Source organism: Scyliorhinus canicula, chromosome 15 (genome assembly GCF_902713615.1).
Source record: "Scyliorhinus canicula chromosome 15, sScyCan1.1, whole genome shotgun sequence".
In the NCBI taxonomy this organism is placed as follows: Eukaryota; Metazoa; Chordata; class Chondrichthyes; order Carcharhiniformes; family Scyliorhinidae; genus Scyliorhinus; species Scyliorhinus canicula.
In genome coordinates this window covers 41,594,659-41,612,869 of record NC_052160.1, presented here as the reverse complement: position 1 = coordinate 41,612,869, position 18,211 = coordinate 41,594,659, and the positions used below count along the sequence as shown (strand labels likewise).

Below are 18,211 nucleotides of genomic sequence, written 5' to 3'. Positions count from 1 at the left end.
AGGTTTGTTACTGGGTGGGTGTGTTGGTTATCTTGTTTTTGTTTCTGTTGATACCTGATGGTTACAATTGTTAAAATTATAAATGCCTTAATAAAATATTTTCTAAAAAAAAAACTGGAGAAAGGAACTAACAGGAAGATAGCCATGTGAAGTCAACGATGCCTATCTTTTATTTTTTAAATCATTATTTAAAAGGTTATTTGTTATAAAATGTACAAAACTGGTGGTCGTACGTAATTGAAATCGAATGAAAGACATCAGATACTTAATGTTAGGATATTGTTGTAAAACCTTTGTTCTGTGTTTCCTTTTTTCAATTCCTGTCCTGACTGCCTTTAATCCACAATCTTCTTGCTAGCTGCCGCAACACTGAGATTTTGTTCTAATGGGCCAGGCCGAGACGTCCCTGTTGGGTTCTATGGCAGAACCTGTGATGTTGATTTGATAGACTTGGCAAGCAACAAATTGGTGAATGTAGACTTCTCAGCCATCTCCTATTGTTGCCTGGGATTGGGGGAGCTTTTCAGAAATTTCTGGAGCAGGAGAAGCATGGGCCATTTTGTCAGTTCTGAAAAGGATTCAGCCAGGTCGCAGCTGGAAGGCTGGCACTCTCTGTCTCTCTCTCTCTATCTCTCTATCTTTTGTGCTCTCTCACTCTCTCTATCTGCTCTTTCTCTCTCTCAGACAGGTGATTTTTAAAACCTCCAAGCCAGTTCTTTGAAGGCTCTCCAGGTGAAAGGTCACAGGCAGCTCTCTGGTTTGGAGAGCTTCTGGAGTAAGAAAACAAACAGTCACTCACCAGGTCTGTAACTTTTCAATCCTCTCTCCGAGGGGCTTGGAAGAGCTCAAATTGAATCTTAAACTGAGAGTACTCGTTATAATACAGCCAGAATTTGTGCACAGAAATCAGGCAAATGAAAGGCTTCCAAATATTCAGATGTGAAGCCCTGTAATCTCTCAGGTAGGCAGAGACTCCACCTGGTGGTAGAGAATGGTTTTGCACTGACCTGAACCTAGTGTAAAGCCCCACCTGGTGGCAGGAGGGCAGAATTGCACCGACCTGGAACTCTTCTATGAAACATCATTTGATGGTCGAAGGACTGAACTGCACCGACCTGCAACTCTCTTGAATAAACCTATTCACCAGAGGCCACAACCACAGCAGCAGAGTCATCTCAAATCTTTCCCTTTAATCCCCGTTTTAAAAAATCCTCTTACCCGTACATGTGTCTGTTTTATGTGTGTCCGGGTGGGATGGGGTTTTGGAAATAGATAGATCGGTAGACCATTGCTCTGTTCTTCCTTTATATATTCATCTTTTCCTCTTATTAATGAAGTTTGTTGGTGTTCTACTTCTAAATCTGGTGTCTGTAACTCATTGGAGTAGTCGAGGGTTACAGATCTCAGGGTAACACAAAGTATTGGTTCATTCACTTATGTTGGGACTCTGGCGTCTGTGGAGCTGGAACTGACTGCGCACTCGCCCAGGGTGTCGTAACATTAAATAGCTTTAATTTCACCGGTGTTGGGACCCCGGGTCAAGTGAGGCTGGAATTGACTGCACATTAGCCCAGGGGTCTGTGACACAAGCTTTGGAATAATTGACTGCTTTTCTTCTTTACCCCCATTGGTTAATCAGGAAACATCCTATCATTTAAAATGTAGATTAAAATTGGTTGATGTTGCCTCCACTGATCACTCTTTCCTAGGAATTATGGATCAAATAATGGATTGCTACCCAAAGAGATCACTCTCAGTGAGGGGCTGAATGTTTGGAAGGGTGGGGCTGGCTTCTATATAGTAACTCAGTGGCACATTGCTCTTCCAGACCTGAATGACCCCCCCCTGCTGCGGCAAGAACAAGGATCTGCCAATTGGAACTCCTTTGAGGTAAGTCACATAAGGAACTGGGTATCTTCCCTCTTCCTCTGCTGCATGACCTATACTTTGATAGACTGAATAGGTGTTGGATATATTGAGTGAGTTAGTGTGTTTGATTGATGTGTTGATTGAATGGGTGAGTGTATCACACAAAAGAAGGTTTAGGGAGCCCCTCCCTGATGCTCCCAGAATCCGTTTCTCCCCAGACAGAGAACTTGTATAAAGATTTGCTCCTGTTACATTTCGTGAAGTAATTCTCCGTGTGCTGCTGTGTCATTAATATTGCAGGAAGCAACTCCGACTGTAACCATACCGAGCTCCACGACCAATGGGAGTAGAGGCCTGGCTGGCCTGGACCTGCTGGGGAGGACACTGATGGCACAATCTCTGGGACCTCGAGCTCCGGCATTCCGATGGTGAGGACCAGCAACTATTCCTCCAACTTTCTGTCTATTTGTTTTTCTCTCTATTGTTCATTTTCTGTCTCTCTCATTGTTGCACTCCCTCAATACTGCCATCCAATAGTATTGCACTCCCTCAGTACTACTCCAGCTACAGTTCAACACTCCCTCAGTGCTTACCCTCTGACAGTGTCATGCTCCATCAGCATTGCCTCCCAATAGTGCCACATTCCTTCAGTACTACTCCTGATGGTGCTGTACACTCTCAGTAGAACTCCTGACAGTGCTGAGCTCCCCTGGTGCTGCCCCTTTGGTAGTTGAGCACTCCCTCAGGTGCTACCCCCAGACAGTGCAGAGCTCCCCTGGTGCTGCCCCTTTGAGAGTGGGTACTCTACACCTTCAGTGCTGCCCCCTGACAGTGCAGAGCCCCTCAGTGCTACCCCGAGCCCCTCAGTGCTACCCCGTTGATAGTGGAGTATTCTACTTTTTCAGTGCTCCCCACTGATAGTGCAGAACTAAGTGTCTCAGAGCTCTTAGCAAAATGAAAAAAAAATTTCAGGGAACAAAGCATCAAAAACAATTAAAGAATTTAAACCTCTTCTTCCTTTAAAAAAACAATATCATTTTCGTTATCCGATCAGGGACCAGCCGCAAGTGAAACCAACGCTGAACGAGCTTCAGAACCAGGCTCTAACGTACCAGTTGGCTACAGCCATGAATCCCAATGCTCCCGCAGTTTCAGCTCAGCTCACAGCACCAGCTCTTCTCCCACAATGGACAATGCCATCTTCTGGAGCACCAGGGTTCTGCCAGGACTCTCCATCCCAGTTGCTGCACACTATGCCTGTCTCGCCTCAGAACCCCTCGCCTGCCAGTCCCCAGCAAGTTGGCACCAATGACCTCGCCTTGAAGAACGTCTATGTGCCTTTGGAGAGCATCAAAGCAAGTAGGTGCAGTATGAGAGATGGGAAAGACAAGGCATGACCATTTGTGTTCATCAATAGAGAGGGATTCCAACCCTCCTGTGTTTTGACAGGTGGGAATGGGAAATAATGGTGTTCAAAATGATAACCACATTCAATGGTGGAGATGCAGTTTTCTTAGTGAACTTTAGGGCTGTTGTCAACAAGCACTCTTTGACATACTGATACAACACCCTGGGCAAGTGTGCTGTCTGTTCCAGCTCCCCACACCCTGGAATCCCTACAGAAGTGAATTAACCAATTGTTTTCCTGAGATCTTTAACCCTTGACTGCTCCAATGAGTTACAGGCACCAGATTTACAAGTAAAACATTAACACATTTGTATATATCAAGAGGAAAAAATGGACATATAAAGGAAATAACAGAACAGTGATCTACTAGTCTACCTATACCCAGAAGCCTGTCCCACCCAGACACACACAATACAAACACACAGTGAAGAAAAGGTTTGGATAATGGGAATTGAAGGGAAAGGGTTGAGATGACTCTTCGCTGCTGCAGTTGTGGCCTCTGTAGGTGCTAGGCTCCTCCAAATGTGGACCTCTGGGGAATTGGTTCATTATAAGAGATTCAGGTTGGTGCAATTCTGACCTCTGATCACCAGATAGAGCTCACACAGAGGATTCGGGTCAGTGCAATTCTGACCTCCGACCACTAGATAGAGCCCCTGTCTCCCTGAGATTTTACTAAGCTTTTAAACCTGAGAATTTTAGTGTTTTACGTTTGCCTGATCTCTGTATAGAAACACCGGCTATATCATAAAGTGTTCTCGGATTGGGTTCTTTGCCATTCTGCCAGAGGATTAAAGAATCACAGACCTAGTTGAGAAACTGCTTGCAGTTTTCCCTTCACAGTTCTGACTGCTGTCTGTCTTTTAAAGAGGAGTGCTTTTAGGTGCTTTTAAAATCGCCTGGCAGAGAGAGAGAGAGAGTGTATCTTCCAGCTGCTTCCAGGCTGAACTCATTAGAATTGAGGAGAAAATGGAGCTCTTAAGGTGGCCCCCCTTTCTTCCAGAAGATTCTGAATGGCTCTACCAATCACAAGCAGCAACAGGGGATAGTTCAGAATTTCAGATTCACTGATTGGCTGCTTGCCAAGTCTATCACACTGATTATAGATATTATGGGCTCTGCCACAAAACCAACAGGGAAGTCCTGGGCAAGCCCATTAAACCAGGGGTGTTTCAGGTTTGCCTAAAGTTCGTAGGTTAAGCAAAAATCTCAGTGTTGTAGCCGCCAGCAAAAAGACGGTAGATCAAAGGCAGTCAGCAGGACAGGGGTTAAGAAGAACACGCAGGACAAAGGTTTACAACCGTATCCTAACAATAGCAATTTTACCTGATAGATACAGTGTCAGCAGCAGGTCAACAAAATTCCCCTAACCCCAGGCTAGAAATCTCTTTCCAACTTCATTAATTTAAAAGAAGATTAAAGTATTCAAGCTGCAGTCTTGAAGTTATGTTTTGTTTGCTGGAGGTGGTGTGGTGCTGTCCATGGAGGAGCATCGATAAGGTAGATAAATCGACATCTTTCCCCAAAGGTAGAGGAGTCTAGAACTAGAGGACATAGGTTTAAGGTGAGAGGGGAGAGATACAAAAGAGACCAGAGGGGGAAGTTTTTTCACACAGAGGGTGGTGAGCATCTGGAACGGGCAGCCAGAGGCAGTGGTAGAGGCAGGTACAATTTTGTCCTTAATGGGCAGGGTGGGTATAGAGGGATATGGGCCAAATGCGGGCAAGTGGGACTAGCTTAGTGATAGAAACTGGGCGGCATGGACAAGCTGGGCTGAAGGGCCTGTTTCCATGCTGTAAACCTCTATGACTCTAATACACTGGGCAGCACGGTGGCACAGTGGGTTAGTCCTGTGGCCTCATGGCGCTGAGGTCCCAGGTTCGATCCTGGCTCTGGGTCACTGTCCGTGTGGAGTTTGCACATTCTCCCCGTGTCTGCGTGGGTTTCACCCGCACAACCCAAAGATGTTCAGGGTAGGTGGATTGGACACGCTAAATTGCCCTTTAATTGGAAATAAATGAATTGGGTATTATAAATTTTTAAAAATCCCAACAATACACAGGGCTCAGTACCTGGCAAGGACTGAAGAAGGGAAATGGAATGTAGACACTCCTATTGAGCACCTGTGGATCAACTTGATGGGCCAAATGGCCCTCCTCATCTGTGCTTTACCGCTATCTTCAGTAACTGGTACAGCCACAACTAGCATTTATATAGGATCTTCAATATATAGGACAGTAAATTGTCCCAAAATTCTTCGCAGGAGTATATTCAGATAGAATTTGATACTTGGGTACATGTGAACCAAAGCTTGGTCAAAGAGGTGAGTTTAAAATATTGTCTTAAAGGACCAGAGAGAGGAAGAGAGATGGAGAAATTTAGGGTCAGAGAGATGGACAAGTTTAGGGTCAGAGATGGGTAGAGAGATGGAGACGTTTAGGGATGGAACTCCTGAGGTTCAGCCCTCCGCAGCTGAAGATATGGCTGCTGATGATGGGGCTCTGGATACCAATCAGAGATGGAACGCCTGGATTAGAGATGTTCCCACCATCCCCTTCCAGTATGGGGTAAGGAGGTCAGTTTTAGTCTGCTTACTGTAGACCATAAGATGTAGGAGCAAAATTTGGCCATTTGGCCCAGCGCGTCTGCTCCACCATTCAATCATGGCCATTCTCCTGCCTTCTCCCCTTAACCTATGATCCCCTTATTAATTAAGAACATCAGATTTGTGCTTGAGGTGCTGTTGCCTACAGGGCTACAGACCAAGAGCTGGATGGTGGATTTAGACAGAATAGTTCTTTCTTAGAACATAATAATTAGGGGTTGAAGCAGGCGATTTAACCCCTCAAGCCTGCTCCCCTGTTCAATACAATCTTCACTGATCTCATCATAGCCTCATCCTGCCAAGATCAGCCAGAAGAGCAGGGCACACTCCCAGTGTATATCTCTGTGGCACAGCTGGCATAATATCCTTCCCTGTTAAACCCGCAGGTACTGTTCCGCCCGTTACAGTCTTCGACAAAGATGGCTTCCGAGTCCTGTTCAACTTTGCTAAAGTCCCTCCACCCGGGAGACCTGATCTTTTGGTTGTTGTCATCACACTGTTGAGCTCAGCGCCAACACCCATAAAGAATATCATGTTCCAAGCTGCAGTGCCAAAGGTAAGGCCGTTCATTGCAGATGCTTGTGTTTATATCGCTTCACTCATATAAATCACATCCACGTTTAATTGTGTATGATTTTTGCTGATGTGTGCTTTAGCTGTGCCTTGTGTCTGAGGGAGGTCTGCTCCATTTCTCTGCTGCAGTGTGACCTCCCTGGTATTTCGTTGGAGGAGTTGTGACTGATCTCTCATTGCTCTGGGTATTCGTTTGTTTCCAGGTGATGAAGGTGAAGTTGCAGCCTGCCTCTGGCACAGCGCTTCCTGCATTTAATCCTGTACTCCCACCTCCTGTCATCTCACAGGTTATGCTTCTTGCTAACCCCCAGAAGGTAAGGGATTTGATGGATATCTTGCTTTCAATAAACCAACTCTGGAAGTATTCAGAAAAGTTTAATTACATTACCACCTGCCATTTTTTTATAGGGGCAATTTAGCGTGGCCAGTCCACCTACCCTGCGTATCTTTAGGTTGTGGGGGTGAGATCCACGCAGACACTGGGAGATTGTGCAAACTCCCACGGCCGGGATCGAACCCGGGACCTCGGCACCGTCAACACTGCGTCACCGTGTCAACCCCGGCCATTTCGTTGGTTGTTCTCTTGACCTTGCCAAATACTGTGTTCCTGGATATTGGTTATCCATACGCTTGACTTGATCACGTACTGCCTTTGAATCATAGAATGGCTGCAGCACTGAAGGAGGCCATTTGGACCATTGTGTTGATGCTGGATCTTTGCAAGAGCAACTCCGTTAGTTCCACTCACCTATCCGTTCCCTGTCACCATGCAATTTTTTTTCTCTTCAAGTAATTTATCCAATTACCTTTTGAAAGCTGTCTCCGAGACTGTGCTTTCCAGATCCTAACCACTCACTGCATGGGGTATGCATTGGAAAGCAAACCAACCTTTCCTTAGCTGATTGGATGGTTCGTCACTGGCCTTTTCCCCTCCATTGCCAACATTTTTTTGTTTGCCATGTTAGTATTCTTCCTGCACAAGTGTCCAGGAGATTAATCTTCAATTAATGGAAACTCTGAGGCAACACTGATGCCCCTCCTGATCCAAAACCTCAAATTGGATCCACTTCTGCTCCCCTAAGGAAATAGTTTTTAACAATTTTACTTTTGTCTCATTTCTTCCTCTCCAAAATTGTAAAGAGTGGAGTGCCACAATGGTCAGTGGTGGAGCCTCTGTTATTTACAATCTATTAATGACTTAGATAAAGAAACAGGCAGCAATGTATCTAAGTTTCCTGACAATACAAAGCTAGGTAATGCAAGCTGCAAGGAGGACATAAAGAGGCTGCAGAGGATCCAGACAGGTTAAGTGAATAGGCAACAAGGTGAACAATAGGGGTATAATGTGTAGAAGTGTGAGGTCCTAAACAGAATATTATTTTAAAAACATGAAACTTTTGGATGTTGATGTTCAGAGTTGGATGTGTTTGTACAAGGAACAGAAAAAGTTAGCTTGCAGATGCAGCACGCAATTAGAAAAACACGCTTTTGGTCTTCCTAATTTAAGGAAGGATTTTAAGGAAGGATATATTTACATTTGAGGCAGTATAATGAAGATTGTTGAGAGGCTGAGTAAATTGGGCCCACACACTCTTGAATTTAGAAGAATGAGAGGTTATCTCATCGAAAGATTCTTGAGAAATCTGGCAGTGTGGATGGTGAGAGATTGTGATCCCCTGGCTTGAAATCTAGAACACGGGGGCACTGAGTCAGAATAAGGGGTTGATCATTTAGGATTGGGATGAGAAGAAATGTTCTTACTGAAAAGGTTGTGAATCTTTGGAATTCTCTATCACAAGAGGGTTGTGTATGCTACATGATTGAGGATATGCAAGTCTGAGATTGACATGTTTTTGGTGACTTTGAGAAGTGAGTGATGTAGGGAGCAGGCAGGAAAATGGAGTTAAAAGATCAACAATGATAATATTGAATGACAGAATAGGCTCAAGGAGAAGTATGGTCCAGCCCTGCTCAATGTTCATTGAGTTGAAAATTGTTTATTTTGGTGAAACAGAGTTGGTTCCATTACAAGCACCTTGTAGTCTTGTGGCTGAGGTCAGTGTAAAGGTTAGGGGTCAACTTGATGTCAGGGTTTCTATCTTTGGGAGAATGTATTGGTGAAATGTATTTGTCAAGTGACCTCTAACTCATTGCACACTCCCAACATAGGCTTCTGAACAGGCCCATCCTCATGATGCATTATCTCCCCAACTCCATTGGTTCAGCAATACAAGGCTCTGTCTTCCTAAGCCAATTGGACATTGAGCAGGCTCACCATCGATTGATTGGATGATTCTTGACCACCAGTCACGGCTTTTCCCCATCTCCAATATTTTTCTCAATAATAAACAAAAGCATTCAAAGAAAATGTTAATGCCCCATGATCATGTTTCCCCTGAGAATTGCGCGTAGCTGTGTCCTCGAGACTAATTTCATTCCTGGAGACCCCGGGACAAAGCTGGAGAGTTGGCAATCCCAGTGTGTAGATTGTGGTTATTTATTAATTATTATATTATGTTTTGTGCCCATTTTCAGGAAAAGGTTCGTTTACGTTTTAAGCTAGTCTACACTTTGGCAGAACAGCCCTTCACAGAAGTCGGGGAGGTTACCGAATTCCCAGCGACGGAGACCTGGGGCAGTCTGTGAGAAGTGAACAGGATTAGTATGAGAACCATAGGAGGATGCAGAGACTGAGAGCACCACCCCTAAACATGAAAGATCATCACCGTTTTTCTTAACAACAGAATTCACTTGAATTATATTAGATTCTACTCTGAGAGTGATTGACAATTGTTGGGATCATTTTATTTTTGCAAGGAAATGCTGCAACTTTAGGCAGCTCCAGGCACAATTTTGCTATGTTGCTTCTTGTTTACTCCTTTCTCTAGAATTGGTGCTCGAGCAGATGAAGACATGTGGTCGCTCTTGCTCACAATGTTGCATAGGTAGGAGTGCAATCCCTGCCCACCCACCATAAGTACTGCACACCCAGCATCAGCTGGATTACTCTCCCCACCCACAGCAGTTACAGCACGTATACAGATAGATTGTACACCCAACATCAATAATTGGGAACATGCTCTCACTTTGTGACCTGCACCCTACCCTCCCCAACCTCAGTTATATCTTTTCATGTGTGTGGCTCAGTACCACACTCTGAAGTGCCATTTACCCACTGAGTATTGGAGAGGCCACCAGACCTGATGCAATGACTTTTCCCCCTTATACCAGGAGTACTCAGTTTCCTGACCCTCACCCCTGGAGTGATCTGTTGCAGTTCATTCATCACACCACCAACGAGTTGGAGTTCTATTTGATTAGATGCAGGGCTATCTAGCAGCCACTGCTTGGAAGATGGAAGTAGTGGAAATTTGCACAGATGTTATTATTTCGGGTGTTGGAGCTTTTGTGTTCTACCAGCAGATGTCACTAGTTTACAAAGCATGATGTATACTTTGTATACTCAAATAATGAGAAATAAATTGAAGAATAAATAAGTTATGAACCCCATCAAAAGGGGTACTTTAACATTATTACAACTAAAACAAAATGAAAGAAAACTTATTAAAACAAAATTTCATTTAGAGGGGTAATGATGCACTCCAACCCCCACTGGAGCCCACGATCCAGAAAATCTCAAGCGTGCCAGTGGACATTGTGTGCTCCCTCTCCAGGGTTGCAAGGGTAACCATGGAATAGAAGCAGGCAGTCAGGATGAACAACACCCTGAAGGGCCCATTGCCTGGACCTGTTAATGATCAACTTGGACTGATCCAGGAGCAAACTAACCAGGAGGAAAGCACAGTATACATATCCTCACTGCAATCACTCACACCTTTTGGATACAGAATTAAACTCCAAGCACAAACACAATCACTAGAAGGGAATGATGGCCCTTTTAATTTTCAGTTCCGAGGTCCCCCAACTCTTAACACCGTGGATCCTTGGCAATAATTGCAGCTGGATGTTTGGTTGCTGTCTAAAATGTGGTAATCCACCATATGTCAACAACTGTGGTAATGTGACAGAAGACGCTAATGTTTGGGGAAGGAGTGAACATAGGAACAGAAATGGGCCATTCAACTCCTCGAATCATTGCACATCCTTGAGTAATTTGAACTTTTGCTCCAACAGTGAATTAACTACATATGAAATGAAATGAAGTGCAAATCACTTATTGCCACAAGTTGACTTCAAATGAAGTTACTGTGAAAAGCCCCTAGTCGCCACATTCTGGTGTCTGTTCGGGGAGGCTAGTATGGAAATTGAACCGTGCTGCTGGCCTGCCTTGGTCTGCTTTCAAAGCCAGCGATTTTAGCCCTGTGCTAAACCAGCCCCAGTGATGAAATAATCAGAGTTGAAAGCACATGGTGTGAATAGCATAAGGGTCAGTTGATGACAGTGACACCTAGACTCCCAGCAGCCATTGTGGGCCTGGGTTTTCATAAATTAAGTGACTGGTTGTCCAGTTTAGACACTTGTGGCTTAAATTTTCTCTGTGCTTGCATTGCTCAAAATGTACAGAAGAAAGTAACTTGTTTTCGAGTGCCTAATTGAAATAGCAACCTGTTCTCAGAGAGTGGCAGTTGCCTTATTCCCTTGACAGAAGAAATTAACTTGTGGTCAGAAAGTAAGGTTTAGGAGACTTCACGCCATTGGAAAATACCATCTGGAAATTCTGCATAGCCACTTCTAAGCTAAAAGACAATTTACAAAAAGCGAAAGGAAGTTATTGGATACAGTCAAATAAATACATTTTTAAGGAGAGAAACATCTTGAAAATGTAATCAAAGTGTATTTATATATATATATTTTTGTAATTTTAGAAAATGCAATAATGTAACTGCCAGGCATTATATCTGTGCAGATTTGTCAAACATTTAAATGACATTACCATCCAGATTATGTAAAATCATGTTAATATATAGAGGTGCACTCCAGCTGATATTTAGAAGTTTGAAGCCTGGAAATTACTTGGTCGAGTATAACAATGCCATAATTTTTAATGTTCTTCTATCTAATTTGTGTCAGCCTTTCCTTAGTGGGTAGCATTCTCACTTTTGGTTCAAGTCCCATTCCAGAGATTTGAGCCCATAATCTGGGCTGATACTCAGTGCAATACTGAGGAAGTGCTGTATTGTCAGAAGTGCATCTTTCCAACTAGATGTTGAATATTATCTGTCTGATCCGGTGGATGTAAAAGACCCTGTGGCACTATTTGAAAGGAGAGCACGGATTTCTCCCAGCATCCTGGGCTAACATTTCTCCCTCAAGCAACAAAGATTGTGGGATTATGCTGTGTATGATGTCTGGTGTTTCTGCCTAACAATGTCTGCACTTTAAAGTAGATTCAAAGCATCTAGAGCACTTTAGGTCATGCCTGAAGTTGGGTTCCACGTAATAAATTCCTTTATCCTTGTAGCAGACTTATTGAAGTTTCGTGATATTTTAGGTTGCAAAGGACTGCAATTTGTGCACTGGATTGTATGCTAAATCACTAGGGGGTGGGGGTGGGGAGACTTGCTTGAAATCTATAGGTGCAGGAACCGAGTACTATGCTCCTTCCTGAATCCTACACTTTAATAATCTAATAATCTTTATTAGTGTCACAAGCAGGCTTACATTAACACTGCAATGAAGTTACTGTGAAAATCAATGGGAGAGGGTGGGAATCACCATGATTGTACGATTAGATGGATGATTAGAAGGTGCTCCTACTGCTGAACTGTTGCACATAAGTTCAATTTTGTTTTAATTTTCAAATCCTTGTCATTTCAATAAAATGTGACTTCTCCATTGTATAGTGCAGTAGGTTCCTTGCCTTTCTCTTGATGGCGAAGTTATAACTCAGAGTCTTATACTGAGGGGAGTGTGTACCAGGGAGATGCAATAGAGACTCTTGGAAAATGAACTCATGATTATAATGGCTTAACCAATGACTGCTGTTCCTTCAGCTGTCCAGGCCCTAAGCTCTGGAATTCACTTCTTATTCTGTATCTCTCTCCTTAATGATGCTCCTTTAAACCTACCTCTTGGCCATACATTTAGTTCACCTGTCCTGATGTCTCCTTTGGCTTGGTATTGATTTATTTTCTTATTACACTTCTGTGAAGTGCCTTGGGACTTTTACTGCACTATGTACACTATATGAATGCAAGTAATTATGATATGCTCCTCCTGTTTCTGGTACTTGGGCAGTATGCTATAACAGAGCCATTGATTATGCACTTTTATGTGAACTGGTAGTTTCATGCTTTACTTTGATATACTGTTCTCCACGTCTGTTTTAGTATTTCTATCTGCTGAGAGTAAAATAAATCTTTTAAACCGCCTCTTTTTTTTTTGGTACGTTCTTGTCCTCTACTGTCTCTGGGACCTGCAGATGATCGCTATCCAGACTCCCAGCAATGTGTAGCCACACTAGCTGCTGGGGGACGCTTTGTGTTCGGGGTAGGTCAGTAACTTTCAACATATTTTATCTTGAGCAAAACGGAGGCAAACTCTTAAAAATTAAGAGATTTGATATTGTATTCAAACATAAACCAATAATGATTGACAGTTGGTTTCAAACCCCATTAGTTCACTTAATCCCTTAATAGGTTAGAGCTCTTTACAAAATCCATATTACTGTTTCAAAAACATTTTATGAATAAACTTTAAAAAAAAAATTCTAGCTGTTATCTCAAGTGTTAAAGAAGGATCAGCTCCTTCACCACAGTCATTATTGGACAAAACAGCTTCTGCGATGAAATCAAACTCGTGTCACAGTTTAATGCCTTATTACATAAAAAATAGTGATTTTAGTTCATTTAACAATAGTGAAGTAACTATTATCAACTCTAAATTTGAGTTATTCAAATTATGGTAGTGGCAGTTATACTTAATTATCAGAATGGGAGCAAATGGTTATGTTGTGGGCCAAGTGAACTAGGGATGTAGACTAATATGGAGACATGAGTTCAAATCTCACCATGCCAACTGGGGAATTTAAATCCAATAAATCTGAAACAAAACATGTAAAAACCCATGTGGCTCACTAATACATCTTGGGGAAGAAAACTGCTGTCCTTATCACTGTGATTCCAAACTCAGCAAAGTGGTTGATTCTTAATTGCACTCTGAAATTACTTAGCAAGCCAAAAGAAAGACGAGTCATCCAGACTCGGAACGTTAGCTCTGTTCTCTTCACAGATGTTGTCAGACCTGCTGAGATTTAACAGCATTTTCTGTGTTTGTAAGACAAAAGAATATTGAGTATGAATAAAACCAGATGAACTAACCAGCATCAAGCTAGGCGTCAGATATGACAATCGCACATCTTGCCCTATTGAGCCTGCATAGTTCTAACATCTGTAAAATTGTAAGAGCTGTACTACAGACTAGTTAACAACACCCTGACATAATACTCACTGCATCATACCTTATAGCTCAGACCATATCCCAGACTCCCATCACCAACAATAATGTGCGAGGTGGTACAATGGTATATAGTCAGGAGGAAATGGACTGAGGGGCCTTAACCATTGATTCTAGACCCATGAAGTATAATGGCATCAGGTCAAACGTAGGCAAGGAAATCTCTTGTTGATTACTACCTACCTCCATGTTGAACACGACTTGGAAGAAGCAATGAACAAGAATGTACAAAATGAACCCAAGATGGGAACCTTCAATATCCATCATCAAGAGTGGGTGAAGTGCAGATCTGCCAGAGTGGGCTGGCTATATGGTGAGAGAACAAACACAAGGGACAAAAACAAAGTCCAAAGATGTGCAGATTAGGTGGATTGGCCATGCTAAATTGCCCGTAGTGTCCTAATAGTAAGGTTAAGGGGGGGAGTTGTTGGGTTCCGGGTATAGGGTGGATACGTGGGTTTGAGTAGGGTGATCATTGCTCGGCACAACATTGAGGGCCGAAGGGCCTGTTCTGTGCTGTACTGTTCTATGTTCTAACTTGGCCTCATCCTCACCAATGTGTTTGTCCATTGTTAGGAGTGGTCACCATGGATTCCTTGTGGCATTAAAGTTCCATCTTCACCCTTGCCGTGTTATGTATGGGACAGATTCAGAAACAGGTCTAGCAGCTCACAATTGGGCATACAGCTGAACTGTATTCCACCACAATCAGAAAACTCATGGTACTGCCTTTTCCTCATCCTACCATTACCATCAAGCCAGGGGACTGTTTTGTTATGCTCTTGACGTAGCATAAGCTGCTTCCTTGATGTGCACTCTGACAAAGGAAGGTTCAGACTTGGAGATAGCTTTAACACATTTATTAAACTGTTAACGATTCTCCAATTTGGATTCGACTCTCCTGTTAATCCTGCGATAGCTACTCAGACTGACGAACCAGTCTGCTACAATCCAGGTGGTGGGTGTGATGTGTTTCTAATCAACCATGTGTACTCACTGAGTGTCTCCACTGGAAAGAGAAAGATCATGTTTGCTGTGTCCTTGTATATGGGTTGGTGTAATGCCCTCCTGTGGTAGTGTCACCTCTGTGTGTATCTTGAATGTCCATTGGTCGTGTCCTATCTTACTGACCTATTGGTTGAATGTCTGTGTGTCATGTCTCTGGTGCTCCCTCTAGTGTCTATCTAGTCTATGTGTATTTACATTAACCCCTTGTGTATTTACAGTGATGCATATCACCACAGGGACCAACTCTGGTGAATCAAGAACGCAGAAGAGTACAAATTACAAATGGTGCAAAGATATTAAAGTTGTCTACATAGATCACCACGCCAGGGTATATATATTCTGGTTCACATTAAGGTATTGAAACTATAGGGCAGGTGCTGAAAAATCCAGAGGGTCTTCATCTCTCAATGATATATGTACTTGTGTATTCGTTTATAGGGTGTGCACACTTAAGGAAAGGCACTTGACCTCCAATTGGCCCCTGCATGATTTTGGTTTGCTAATTGCCAAGCTCCAGAGTTTAAACCTGATTCAATGGGGAATGTGTCCTTACCAAGATGGCGACCGCGTGGTTCCAAGGGATATTTTACGGCGTGTGATTTGCGACAGCGGCCGGGTGCGATCCACTTTCCGGTTGCGTGGCGGAGGAGCCGCGGCTTTTCCTGTTTCCTTCGCCGAGTTTTTGGTTTATTGACGGGGCAGGAGCCGAGTCCGGGGGCAGGTACCAAGTCGCGTTCTTCAATCCTCACCGGGATGGCATTGGGATTCGGGTTTGGGGATTCAGCGGTCTGAGGTACTGAACATAATGAGGCCATTCAGCCGATTGCACCTGATCTGGCTCTTTGGAGAGTTCGCTCTTTAGCTCAGTGTCAGTCTGGCAGAGTGGACAACCTTCACTCCTCCAGTTAGGAGGCAGTGGGTTCACCACCCACTCCAGACACTAGAGCACAAAATCCAGGATAACACCCTGCAGCACTGTCAGAGGGTCAGTACTGAGGGAGTGCTGCACTGTCAGAGGGTCAGTAGAGGTAGAGCCGCACTGTCAGAGGGTCAGTACTGAGGGAGAGCTGCACTGTCAGGGTCAGTACTGAGGGAATGCCGCACTGTCAGAGGGTCAGTACTGGGGGAGTGCCGCACTGTCAGAGGGTCAGTACTGAGGGAATGCTGCACCGTCAGAGGGTCAGTACTGAGGGAATGCCGCACTGTCAGAGGGTCAGTACTGGGGGAGTGCCGCACTGTCAGAGGGTCAGTACTGAGGGAATGCTGCACCGTCAGAGGGTCAGTACTGAGGGAATGCTGCACTGTCAGAGGGTCAGTACTGAGGGAGTGCTGCACTGTCAGAGGGTCAGTACTGAGGGAGAGCTGCACTGTCAGAGGGTCAGTACTGAGGGAGTGCTGCACTGTCAGGGTCAGTACTGAGGGAGTGCTGCACTGTCAGGGTCAGTACTGAGGGAGTGCTACACTGTCAGAGGGTCAGTACAGAGGAAGTGCTGCAGTGTCAGAGGGTCAGTACTGAGGGAGTGCTGCATTGTCAGAGGGTCAGTACTGAGGGAGTGCTGCATTGTCAGAGGGTCAGTACTGAGGGAGTGCCGCACTGTCAGGAGGGTCAGTACTGAGGGAATACTACACTGTCAGAGGGTCAGCACTGAGGGAATGCTGTGCTGTCAGGAGGGTCAATGCAGAGGGTGCTGTGCTGTCAGGAGGGTCAGCGCGGAGGGAGTGCTGTGCTGTCAGGTGGGTCAGCGCGGAGGGAGTGCTGTGCTGTCAGGAGGGTCAATGCAGAGGGTGCTGTGCTGTCAGGTGGGTCAGCGCGGAGGGAGTGCTGTGCTGTCAGGTGGATCAGCGCGGAGTGAGTACCACGCTGTCAGTGGAGTCAGCGCAGAGGGAGTGTCACGCTGTCAGGAGGGTCAGCACGGAGGGAGCATCGCGCTGTCAGGGGGGTCAGCACGGAGGGAGCATCATGCAATCAGGAGGGTCAGCACGGAGGGAGCATCGCGCTGTCAGGGGAGTCAGCGCAGAGGGAGTGCCACGCTGTCAGGAGGGTCAGCGCGGAGGGTCAGCGCGGAGGGAGTGCTGTGCTGTCAGGAGGGTCAGCGCGGAAGGAATGTTGTGCTGTCAGGAGGGTCAGCGTGGAGGGAGTGTCACGCTGTCAGGTTGGTCAGCGCGGAGGGAGTGCTGCACTGTCAGGAGGGTCAGCGCGGAGGGAGTGCTGTGCTGTCAGGAGGGTCAGCACGGAGGGAGTGCTGCACTGTCAGGGGGGTCAATGCAGAGGGTACTGTGCTGTCAGGAGGGTCAGCGTGGAGGGAGTGCTGCACTGTCAGGGGGGTCAATGCAGAGGGTACTGTGCTGTCAGGAGGGTCAGCGCGGAGGAAGTGCTGCACTGTCAGGGGGGTCAATGCAGAGGGTACTGTGCTGTCAGGAGGGTCAGCGTGGAGGGAGTGCTGCACTGTCAGGAGGGTCAGCGCGGAGGGAGTGCTGCACTGTCAGGAGGGTCAGCGCGGAGGGAGTGCTGCGGTGTCAGGAGGTTCAGCGCGGAGGGAGTGCCACGCTGTCAGGGGAGTCAGCGCGGAGGGAGCATTGCGCTGTCAGGGGAGTCAGCGCGGAGGGCGTGTCAGGATGGTCAGCGCGGAGGGAGTGCCACGCTGTCAGGAGGGTCAGCGCGGAGGGAGTGCTGTGCTGTCAGGAGGGTCAGCGCGGAGGGAGCACCGCACTGTCAGGAGGGTCAGCACGGAGGGAGTGCCACGCTGTCAGGAGGGTCAGCGCGGAGGGAGTGCTGTGCTGTCAGGAGGGTCAGCGCAGAGGGAGTGCTGTGCTGTCAGGATGGTCAGCGCGGAGGGAGTGCTGTGCTGTCAGGATGGTCAGCGCGGAGGGAGTGCTGCACTGTCAGGAGGGTCAGCGCGGAGGGAGTGCTGCGCTGTCAGGAGGGTCAGCGCGGAGGGAGTGCTGTGCTGTCAGGATGGTCAGCACGGTGGGAGCGCTGAGTAGTCAGGAAGGTCAGCGCGGAGGGAGTGCCATGCTGTCTGGAGGGTCAGCACGGAGGGAGCACCGCGCTGTCAGGGGAGTCTGCGCGGAGGGAGTGCCACGCTGTTAGGAGGGTCAGCGCGGAGGGAGTGCCACGCTGTCAGGAGGGTCAGCGTGGAGGGAACGCTGAGTTGTCAGGAGGGTCAATGCGGAGGGAGCGCTGTGCTGTCAGGAGGGTCAGTGCGGAAGGAGTGCTGTCCTGTCAGGAGGGTCAGTGCGGAGGGAGCACCGCTTTGTCTGGAGGGTCAGCGCGGAGGGAGCGCCGAGTTGTCTGGAGGGTCAGCGCGGAGGGAGCGCCGAGTTATCAGTGC

General features: G+C 46.0%; 2 protein-coding genes across 6 annotated transcripts in view; both read left to right on the top strand.

Moving 5' to 3' along the window:
- The window catches only part of LOC119978212 (ADP-ribosylation factor-binding protein GGA1-like), a 42,268-nt gene extending 29,481 nt beyond the window's left edge, over nucleotides 1-12,787 (top strand). For both annotated transcript variants that reach the window (XM_038819654.1, XM_038819655.1), the window contains exons 12-17: nucleotides 1,829-1,890; nucleotides 2,170-2,297; nucleotides 2,924-3,228; nucleotides 6,269-6,438; nucleotides 6,659-6,769; nucleotides 8,991-12,787. In XM_038819654.1, the coding sequence (XP_038675582.1) occupies nucleotides 1,829-1,890; nucleotides 2,170-2,297; nucleotides 2,924-3,228; nucleotides 6,269-6,438; nucleotides 6,659-6,769; nucleotides 8,991-9,101 (887 nt within the window). In that variant the 3' untranslated portion in view covers nucleotides 9,102-12,787. The remainder of the gene's footprint in view (nucleotides 1-1,828; nucleotides 1,891-2,169; nucleotides 2,298-2,923; nucleotides 3,229-6,268; nucleotides 6,439-6,658; nucleotides 6,770-8,990) is intronic.
- A 2,701-nt stretch (nucleotides 12,788-15,488) lies between these two features.
- cog7 (component of oligomeric golgi complex 7) overlaps nucleotides 15,489-18,211 on the top strand; it is a 75,943-nt gene continuing 73,220 nt past the window's right edge. For 2 of the 4 annotated variants that reach the window (XM_038820469.1, XM_038820468.1), the window contains exon 1: nucleotides 15,489-15,600. The gene's annotated coding sequence lies outside the window, so the exon portion shown is untranslated. Of the gene's footprint in view, nucleotides 15,673-18,211 lie in introns of all 4 variants that reach the window. The other 2 variants (XM_038820467.1, XM_038820466.1) reach the window with 1 other exon arrangement.